Raw genomic sequence first — 10102 nt, 5'->3', positions numbered from 1 at the left:
CTGATTTCCAAGTGATAAATTATTGAACAAGGAATAGAGAAATTTAGGAAGGGTATACACCAGATTAGACTTAGGGTCCCCGTCAGGTGGCTTCGAGAGACACTGGGCTCTGGGGACTCAGGCTGCCCATACTGAGATTAACCTTCTCATGGTAGCAAGCAAGGAAACAAGCAACCTACAGAGGAATGGCCACACTTTTCTCAACCAGGATTGAAACATTAGGGCAAACTCCAGGGTCACTACAGGTCCTCAAGGACCACTTCAGGAAACTGAAAGGCTTTTTGCCTGAAGTGTGAAATAAACTGTCAAGTGTATGGTGTCCTTAATGTCCTAACAGACAGAAATCTTACTTTGTGATGAGAACCCTTATGGTATTCCTTTCAAGGTAAACAAAAACACCTAGGCTACCATTGCAGTTTAGCTTCTTTAAATGAGTTGTGGAGAAGGTTAGGCAAAAGGATTTGGTAGCACTTCACACTTTAAATTGAGCAGGCAGCTTTGATAAATAAGTTTCTATTGTCATCCATCTCTACCTTTCAGAGTAAAATAAAAAATACAGAAATACAGACTAGACCCCGCACAGAGGCACATGCCTTTAATCCCAGCACTAGGGAGGCAGTGGCATGCAGCTCTCTGTGAGTTCAAGGCCAGTCTGGTCTACAGAGTGAGTTTCAGGACAGCCAGGACTATATAGACAGACTCAGCCTCAAGAAGGAAGAGCAGGAAGAGGAGGAGGAAGAGTAAGAGTAAGAGGAGGGAGGAGGAAGAGGAAGGAAGAAGGAAGAGGAGAAGAAGAAAAAGAAGAAGAAGAAAATGAAGGAGGAAGCAGGAGGAGGAAGGGGAAGGAGGAGAAAGATGAGGAGGAAGAGGAAGGAGGAGGAAGAAGAGAGGAAAGAGAGAAAGGGAGGGAGGGAGGGAGGGAGGGAGGGAGAATACAGAATGGTAGGTTATGCAAAAAATTTTCTCCCTTGCAGGGCTGAGATGTTAAGAAGTCATGCACACTATGCAAGTGTTCTACTACACTACGCTCAGAAGATCTGCTGAAAGGGTTCCCTCCAGATGAGAGAAGTGGCTGGCCAGAGGACATCCTGCAGGGTCCTACTGACCTATAAAAACACAACTGCTCAGAGCCTCCTTTGCCACTGAGCGGTCTTGCCAAGGGACAGGTCCAATGAGTGATATCAATAGTATATTCAGAAAACAGGCTTTAGACTCCCTAGGGGTAGCTGCATCTGGTGCCTAAATGGAACAGCGCAGTGGCTCTCAACTTTCACAGGGTTACATATCAGGTATCCTGCATATCAGATATTTACATTATGATTCATAACTAGCAAAATTACAGTTGTGAAGTAGCAGCAAGAATTATTGTATGGCTGGGGTCACATAACATGAGGAGCTGTGTTAAGGCTGCAGCACTAAGGCTGGAACCACTGGACCAGCTGACTACTCAATGGAGCACTCCCAGGCACTGTTCCTTCAACGTGAGCATTCCTGCCCCTACTCAGTCACAAGCTCTATCAGGGACAGTGCCTAAGGGGACGACAACACACAACTTCAGAGGGAGGAGGCATGATTGTCTAACATGTTCAATTCCCCCAAACAAGTTCAGATAGCAGAAAATGCTCATAAAGTCCCATAAAAATACTAGACTAGACAGTTGGTTCTAGTGGCACAAACATGTAATCCTACCATGCAGGAATTCAAGTTCAAGCCTGGGTGACCGAGTAAGACTGTGTCTCTAAAAACTGAGGCACAGCTATTGTGGCTAATGGAAAGACAATTTAAACAAACTATTCCCCTAACCCCAAAATAACAATGACAAGAAAAAGCCAGTAATTGTCCTGCCTCTTAGCTTAAATGGGTCAAACTAGTGGGGTATGTGCTGTTGAGATTAGTTAGCACAGGTACTGATGGAAGCCCTACAGGAAGTCATACCCAGCCTCTTCCAAACCTGTGAGGAACCAGCCCAAGCTGGTTCCCTATGTCAGATCTCAGCTTCCTCAGTTGTAAGATGCTGTCTAGTCACCTCTCAAGATCTACTGTGAGCTAAGAGAGGAGAAACAACGGTTTGCAATAAATATTGTACTAATCAAAAAAGTAGAATACGGTATTGCTGAAAGTGTTCACCCCTGAGCAAGACTCAAAGTAACTTTGTTTGTTAGAACGGAATGAAATCCCATGGAATGAGCATTTTGTTTGATTTCCACCCCACCCCTAGCCCTAGTTTGAGAGCAGTAGCAATGGCAGTTTGATTTCTCCCAGGAGCTCCCAGTATAAGGTTTACACTAGTGCTAGGTTCCCAGTAAAGAATGTTTGGGATGATGTGGTCAAAGAGGGTTAGGAGTGGAATTCCAAAGGGAGTCTCATCAAGGTTTCTCAGGAATGCTGGGATCTTACAGAGTCACGGTCTTCAATGACTCGCTGGGGCCTGGTTGCTGAAGATGGACTTGTTCCTTTGAGCCTCTTAAACTGTGTGAACAGGATGTTCATGGTGGCGAGAAGAACTTCTGAGAGGTTGTGTCTGATCTGCAGAGAAAAACACCTGGAATAAGGGAAAGGAGCCCAGTGCCCAGAAGGAGCAACAAGTCGAGGGAGCATGGCCTCTGCCTGGTCATGCTTCATTCCACAGCTGCCAGTGGAGAACTACAGTCACCAAAAGGGAGCTGGTGGCATCATGATGTCCAGAGTGTCAGCAAATTCCTGGAACTGTTGTTCACTGGCCCTTCTCCCTGCTCCCTTATGGCACTTTGGTAGGGAGGACAGCACCTGTAAGCATGGAGGCTCTGCTGCCAGCAGAGTGAGACCAGAGATCTGCATTTAGTATCACGGCTCTCCAGGTCCCTGCAACTCCCCACTGCCTCAGACCTGTCTACCCTACACTTCCTTCATTGGGAAGTGTACAGGGACAGAGCTTGGTATATTACTTTAGCCCGTGATACAGTAAACCTGGTATCTAGGGGAAGGTAAGAAGCAATAGAGAAACTATGGCTGATAGCAGACTCTTCCCCTAGTGTGAAGTGATGGTTAGTAGTATCTCTCACTGAACCTGGAGCTCAGCCCTTTGGCTAGCAACCCCACTCCCACCCCGGTGCTAGGGTTACGGAGACATGCTGTCATGTCTAACTTTTATATTCCCTACTGTCAGGCAGGCAGTGGGCATCCAATCTCAGGTCCTTCTACCTGCCATCCTGCCTTCTCCAGTGAGCCACCTTCCCAGCTCTAGCCTTTTATTTTAACATACCCAATAGCTCTGAGAGTTCTAGCTACCATAGCCACCCAGACTGGACTTTTCTAGAATGTATCCAATTTCAGCTCTCCTGGTGGTCTGCAAGTTCATACAGTGGGTTGTTAGAGAGGAGGGGTCTGGTTGACCAATGAGTCTGGCTAAATTTTCTCACTGCCTATGCATACCAGAGGATATTTTAACACTCACGTATTTCTACAGGGTGCGTGAGATACACCCCATGATTTACACTCCACTTCCCCCAAGGTCTGCCTTGGAATATAAAGTGGAGAGCAACTGAGGAAGGCACTCATCATCTTCTGTGAGCTTCCATACATATGGGAATTATAAAAATATACATCACACACGTACAGATACAATTAAAAAAATAAAGCCTCTAGTTTTGGAAGGGATAGAAACAGAATTCTGTGATGAACAAAGAGAAAAACTCACTTCATCACTGAAGTTTCTGAAGGCAGCCACCCTTTCTTCCACACTCTCCTGATTCAGAGGCACCAGCTTCAAGCGGTCAATAATCTGTTTCAGACAAAACATCATCAGCCATAAGATACAGCATTATAGCCAAACCTCCTCCCCCAAAACCAGTCAGCCTTTTCAAAACAACAGACAATGCTGCTCTTCCTGTACATAAAACCTTTGATCCTGATAGTGGCACATGCCTGTAGCTCCAGCACGAGGGAGGCAGAGGTAGGTGGATCTCTGTGAGTTCAAAGCCAGCCTGGTCTACAGAGTGAGTTTCAGGAGAGCCAGGGTTACACAGAGAAACCCTGTCTCGAATAACAACAGCAACAACAAAAACAAAACAAAACAAAAAACCAAACCAAACCAACCCAAAACAAAACAAAATCCTCAAAAAACAAAAACCCCAAAACAACAGCTTTGATCCTAAGGTACTAACATGATTTTTATAATTTCCAGACCTAATTCTAAAATTCAGAGCTTTCTTTCAGAAGTCTGTTTCTATACTAAATGGGAGAGAAAAAAAAAAAAAAAAAGTGCGGGGCGGGGGCGGGGCAGAAATCTTTAGAGTCTCAGGATCACACTTGTCTCCGTCATTTAACAGCATGGTGGTGATAACCTGTACTTCAAACGCTCTTGCAGAAACTTACATCAAAGGCTCTGTCAATATGACCACTGTGATACTCGTCAAAAAAGGTGATCAGGTCCAAGAGGAGATAGAATGTAGAGTCCACAAACTTATTTGCACTTATTCCCTGAGCTCTGTACCTAAAAACAAAAAGGAGGGGTGCTGAGAGGAGTAAGAGTGGAGATGGATTTCCACAGAATCCTCACCTAAGTACATCAACCTCTCTGGACGGGCACAACAGTGTTCATTGTGACGCTGTGAAGGGCTGACTACTGTGATCTGGCAATACTCTTCCCACATGTTCTAAGTAAAGCCTGCTTCTCTAGTCCCCACCATCAACTCTACAGCCACATCTTTAGGAAGGAGAAGAGGACAGCATGGGCTACAGCACCTGGAGCTAACGCTGGGGACGACTGATTCAGGTGGTCTGTGTTGCTGCAGGAAGGCATCTCAAACCCAGTCTCCTCTGGAGTTAAGCTGGCTGAGAACTCAGGGACTTTACTGAGCAGTAAGGTGGATTCTATAACAGTGCCCACAAAGCCCGAGAACACCCCCATTACTACCACTGAAGGACGTTCTGAAAGAAGGTGAATTAGTGTAATCTGTAGGGAACTGTCTGCTAGTGCCTCATGAAGCTGGACACACAGTAGGGCGGACTCAGTGACCTGGCACCCTCGGGCCCCACTGAGCAGGCCCGGGCCTTACCTCTCCGCAATGGAGAGGGCCATGTTCTTCAGCCTTTCTTTGTTAGACTGTGGGGCGCTGATCTGTGGGACAACAGGGCTTAGCAGCTTGTTCATCAGCTCCAGCACCTTGTCAGCATTCTGTTGAAGATTTTAAGATTCAGGGAACAATCAACAAAAGAACAAACTAATTAAGCAAAATAAAACCAGCAACTTTCTGGGGTGATGAACAGAACTACTCTATATTCTGAGACCAGGGTTGTGTGGACAGATCACCCAATATATACCTACCACTTGCATATTTTCCTATGTCCTAATTAGACCTCAACACAATATTTTTAAATTTAGGAGATTTATCTGTCTGTCTGTCTTTTTAAAAGAGTAATTCATGTATATGAGTACACTGTTGCTGTCTTCAGACACACCAGAAGAGGGCATAAGATTCCATTACAGATGGTTGTGAGCCACCGTGTGGTTGCTGGGAATTGAACTCAGGACCTCTAGAAGAGCAGTCGGTGCTCTTAAATGCTGAGCCATCTATTTACCCCTAGGAAATCTTTATTTAAAAAGATTTATTTATTTTTATCTTTTTGTGTTTATGGTTTTTTTTGCCTGCATGTACGGATGTGCACCATGTACATGCCTGGTGACTGCAGAGGCCAAAAAAGGTACCAGATCCTCTGGAACTGGGGTTATGGAGGGCTGTGAGCCACCATGTGGGTGCTGGAAAGCAAACCCAATTCTTAGGAGAGCAGCGTGAGCCACCTCTTCAGCCCCAGGACATCACCTAAGTCATCAGTGCTTATCACATACTCGTAGGGAGATGCGTTTAACTCAGGTTCTTGGACTGCACACTGTTGGCCACTGTAGAAAGCTACCACGGGAACCACAGTGGTTTTGACAGTGTCTACAGGAGAGACTTTCATTATGCTGTTATTTGGCCATAGATACTTTTCGGACAGTTAGACTTCTGTAAAATGGGAACTTGACCCTGATTGAACCATTTTTACGCCAGAGAACATGTTTCAGCTGGGACAGTAGTGCAGAGCTTGGGCATTCACGCCGAGTCAGGAAAAGGGAACATTACCTTAGCAAGGTCATAAAGCTTCGCTGCCTCTTCAAACAGTCCTTTGTTTTCTGCCACCGAAGCAACTTTGTTGATAATAGGCTTTGTGTCACTGGTAAACTTATCTATAACTCCAGGCTGACAAGACAAATATCAAGGGGAAGGGAAAGACTCAACACCCCGCAGCAACTGTGTCTCGGAACACACAGCTGAACAGTTGCCCTAGTCAACAGTCTTCATCTGCCAGACTCGGCTCTCCTGAAGACATAAGGCCCCACACCATAACCACAGAAAAAGACAGGGCACGTTAATGGGAGCACTATGGAGTCAGCTATGGCACATTAGTGGTTTCTGAGAGATTTTCCAAAATGACTAAGAGTAGGTAAAACTATTAGTGATTCTAAATTTGCTGGCAAGCAGGATGTTATGAGAAAATACTTTTAGGACTTTCAATTTGCTTTCTAAGACAGATGCAGGAAGTGGTGGTGAGGACTTTGAAATAGCCTCTGTCACCACTCACTAGCAGGCACACGATCAGGAGAGTCTGACAGGCCCCAGGACTCAGGGAGGGAAGACCGACTGCGCAACACTGTGCTTGACCGTGCATGCTAAGGCACCTTCAGGGCTCGGCCAAATTCCAGTGCCCTGCCCCTCAACCCAGGAAATGCACTGCATGCTCAGATTCCACTTGTGTGCTCTTGAAGAAAGTACTTAGCCACTTTTATTTCTGCTTTGGTTCTCACTTTGTGGGTGACTGTCTTACCTGAGTAAGATACTACACAAAGCCAAGAAGATGGCCCCCACTATCAGTACCGGCAGGCCCCTCATCTGGGCGCCAGGCCAAACCATGAGGTTTACACAGGAAAGTGAGTAGCTGTGGGCACCCAGGGGGGCCAGGGTTAGGACTGGGCCCTGACATGGGGCTTCTGCCCTTCTCTTACAGTGTCCCATGGCATGGTAAGTCCCAGAGGAGCTGCTAAGGCTCTTGGGAGATGGCATTTCTGGGGTTGGTGGGGAGTTCTGAGTACTCAGAGGTGAAGTGCATGTCTAACTTTCCCATCTGGAGAGAGTAGGCAGAGTAAACCCTAACTTTTCTTCATGTTTTCTGAGTCAAAAATACAGCTGCCTTAGCTTTAAGAAAAATGTCAGACAGAACATATGAAAACACTAATTACAAATTTATAAATTTTAAAGAAAGAAAAATGTGTGTAAAACTAATTAATGCTATCAGTTGGGCTTATAATTTCATCCTTCCATTTGTTACAATTCATGTATCCAGATGACTCCTACAGTATAACTACATTCTGACAACCAAGGACACATTTAACCTACCTTTCTACTTCCATCGTTCTCTAGTTTTCCAAGAATCATATCAAACTGTGGGGGAAAAAAGGTTTACTCAGCTTACTGGTCAAGGAAATAAACATAACACACAATTTCTTAGGGCAAAGGGAAAGGAGAGGTCTCTCACAACTAGGACACAGTGAGGCTGAAGTCAGTATTGTCAGTGTAAGAAACCAAAGCAAGCCCTGCCCTGCCTGCCTCCCCCTCTAGGCCATGTACAGCACACACACAGAGTAGAATGAGAGCACACTAAAAATTCCAGCCAGGGTGATGAGAAAGCTGACCTACCTCTCGACTTTCTATCACAAGCTCGCTCACACAGCGCAGAAACATGTTTTCTCCTTGACTGTCTTTCTCATCCCTACAAAAGCACAGGAATAGCTTGGGTGGTTTGTGGTACAGATGCAGACTGAGTCTCTAACAGTCACTGTCAGGATGGAGAAATAAAAGCTAGGCAAGTACAAAGGCAAAGGCAGGATTCACCTGAGGAAGTAAAAGTACTGGAGGGCTTCTCTTGGGTCCGTGGACTCAAACTTGCGGGTGTAGAGCATGAGCAGACGCACAAAGTTCAGCCGTCGCATGCAGGGAGGGTCGCCAGGCTCGTGGCTGACTGTACATGGGAACAGAAGGGCCCCTCAGACCCCCGCAATCCAGGACCCATGGAAATCAAGTGTATAAGCCAAGAAGCGTGACTTCTGTGGTGCAGTCCCCATTTCCCAGTACGACCTCACCAGTGGCTTCACTTTCCTTTGTACAGACAGTAGAGGTGAATGTCTCTATGGCAGATGGCCAGCAGATGGCCTTTACAGGAAACAACTATGTACCTGACCATCATGGCTCATGTACTGGGGAGAACGTGCTGACCCAGTCAGCCACTCACATTTACCTGGCTCTCTACCTGCCTCTCCTACCTAGGAAGTCAAGTTGATAGGTGGCTAGCTGGTGTTTCCAAGGTCTTTAAAGCCAGATCCCTAATGAACGTCATACTCATGACTCCTGGAATGGCTCTGCCTGGCATCACCCTTTAACATTCCAGGAAATGCCAAGGGGTTAAAACAAGCATTCTAACACTAACAGAAAAGCTCATGTACCTACAATGCTCTAAAATGACCAAAATCTGGAGTGTCTGTCATTTCCCGACTAGGAACAAGGGGGATGGTGCACTATGGCCACATCAATGCCAGCTAAGACCTAAATACTCACGGAGTTGAGCACTCTGTCCAGAGGACTTTAAAAGCAGCTTTAGCTCAAACAGCACCAGGGCCACATGGACAGCATGGCAGCGCAGCCGCTCCATGCGGAAGAGGAAGGCAATGGCAGCTTCAAACTGTGCAGTCAGGAACAGCACTTGAAAGTAGAGGAAGGGCTGCTGGTTCACCGTGAAGTGGGACTCGCCTGCAGGAGAGGAGGTAAAACACACTCAGAAGGATGCTGCCACCCACTGAGTGAATGGTCTCGTTGAGTGGAAAAGAAGCAGCCACATGAGCCTAAAGTAACTGAAGGGACACTGGGCACAGGAAACTACATGAAATGCCACCCGAAACCAGGCACGGTGGTGCAGGCTTCTAATAATTTCAGTCACAGCAACAGAAAGACAGAGACAGGTAGATCTCTGTGGACTCAAGGTCATTCTGACCTACAAACTGAGTTCTGTAACAGACAGAGAGAAGCCTTGGCTTAAAACAACAACAACAACAACAACAACAAAAAGACCCAGCTCCTCTCTAGGCCTCACTCATGGTTAGAAAGAAGGGTCCTGTTATAAAAATCTAAGCTGTGTGCATTAGAGAGGAGAGAGACGGCTCAAGATGCTGAAGTGACAGTTGTCTTCAATATACATAGAGACAGAAAATGCAAAGCGCATGTACAGTCGGCTTCACAGAAGCCTGAGCTCAGCAACAACAGCTGCAGTCACTGACCCTATACTTCCTACAACTGTTCAACAATGAGGAGGTCAAAGGGAAAAGCTACTCCTCTCCTTTGTAATCAGGTGTGACCACTAGCAAGATCTACAAGGAAGCAACTAAGGCCTTATTCACCTCTCTCCCAAGCAAGAACTAGAAAAAATGTTTATGGTCTATGACTATGAAGTCACAGCTTTCTATTTCCTTATGGTGGGGCCAGAGATCAATCAAACTCAAGGTCTCTGGAATGTCAGGCAAGTACTGCAGTACTGAGCTACAGCCCCAGACCCTTTTATTCTTATTCTGAGACAAAAATTTTACTGTTTCCTAGGTTGGCCTTGAACTCAGGATATTCCTGCTTCAGTCTCTCAAGTATCCAAGTGATGCATATTTCTTAACGCATAATGGTCTGTACCTGATTGAAAATGGTAAGCCATATACCCCCCCAAAGGAGATGGTGACTGTCCAGGATCTTACCATAGTCTTCTAGCAGCTGCTTCTGGAACTGTGAGAGAGTGAGCCTGTCTTGTGGTGAGCTGGTGCCGTCATCATCAAAACACACCTGGTTCAACTAAATGCCCAAAGGAAACAAGCACATTGGTACAGACTACACCGTCACCCACACGCAGAGCTGTAGCTGCCCAGCAGCTAAGCTTGATGCTGTGAGCTGGGGCTACATGACACACTGTGGTTCTTGGGGCTGGGCTGTATTTTAGTAGAGCATGACTGATGCCCTAAATTCCGTCCCTAGCAAAGCAAAGGGAAAGGGAAGTG

At 46.1% G+C, this 10102-nt stretch overlaps 1 protein-coding gene across 5 annotated transcripts in view; it reads right to left on the bottom strand.

Annotated features, from left to right (window-relative positions):
- Nucleotides 1-10102, bottom strand: part of Nup93 (nucleoporin 93) — a 113537-nt gene that overhangs the window by 14042 nt on the left and 89393 nt on the right. For all 5 annotated transcript variants that reach the window (NM_172410.3, NM_001357266.1, NM_001357267.1 and 2 more), the window contains 10 exons: nucleotides 9806-9899; nucleotides 8628-8819; nucleotides 7908-8034; nucleotides 7713-7785; nucleotides 7413-7457; nucleotides 6102-6218; nucleotides 5037-5155; nucleotides 4354-4471; nucleotides 3677-3760; nucleotides 2398-2526 (listed from right to left, as the gene is read on the bottom strand). In NM_172410.3, the coding sequence (NP_765998.1) occupies nucleotides 2398-2526; nucleotides 3677-3760; nucleotides 4354-4471; nucleotides 5037-5155; nucleotides 6102-6218; nucleotides 7413-7457; nucleotides 7713-7785; nucleotides 7908-8034; nucleotides 8628-8819; nucleotides 9806-9899 (1098 nt within the window). The remainder of the gene's footprint in view (nucleotides 1-2397; nucleotides 2527-3676; nucleotides 3761-4353; nucleotides 4472-5036; nucleotides 5156-6101; nucleotides 6219-7412; nucleotides 7458-7712; nucleotides 7786-7907; nucleotides 8035-8627; nucleotides 8820-9805; nucleotides 9900-10102) is intronic.

Source organism: Mus musculus, chromosome 8, assembly GCF_000001635.26.
Source record: "Mus musculus strain C57BL/6J chromosome 8, GRCm38.p6 C57BL/6J".
Taxonomy (NCBI): Eukaryota; Metazoa; Chordata; class Mammalia; order Rodentia; family Muridae; genus Mus; species Mus musculus.
This window is presented reverse-complemented; position numbering and strand designations above follow the sequence as displayed.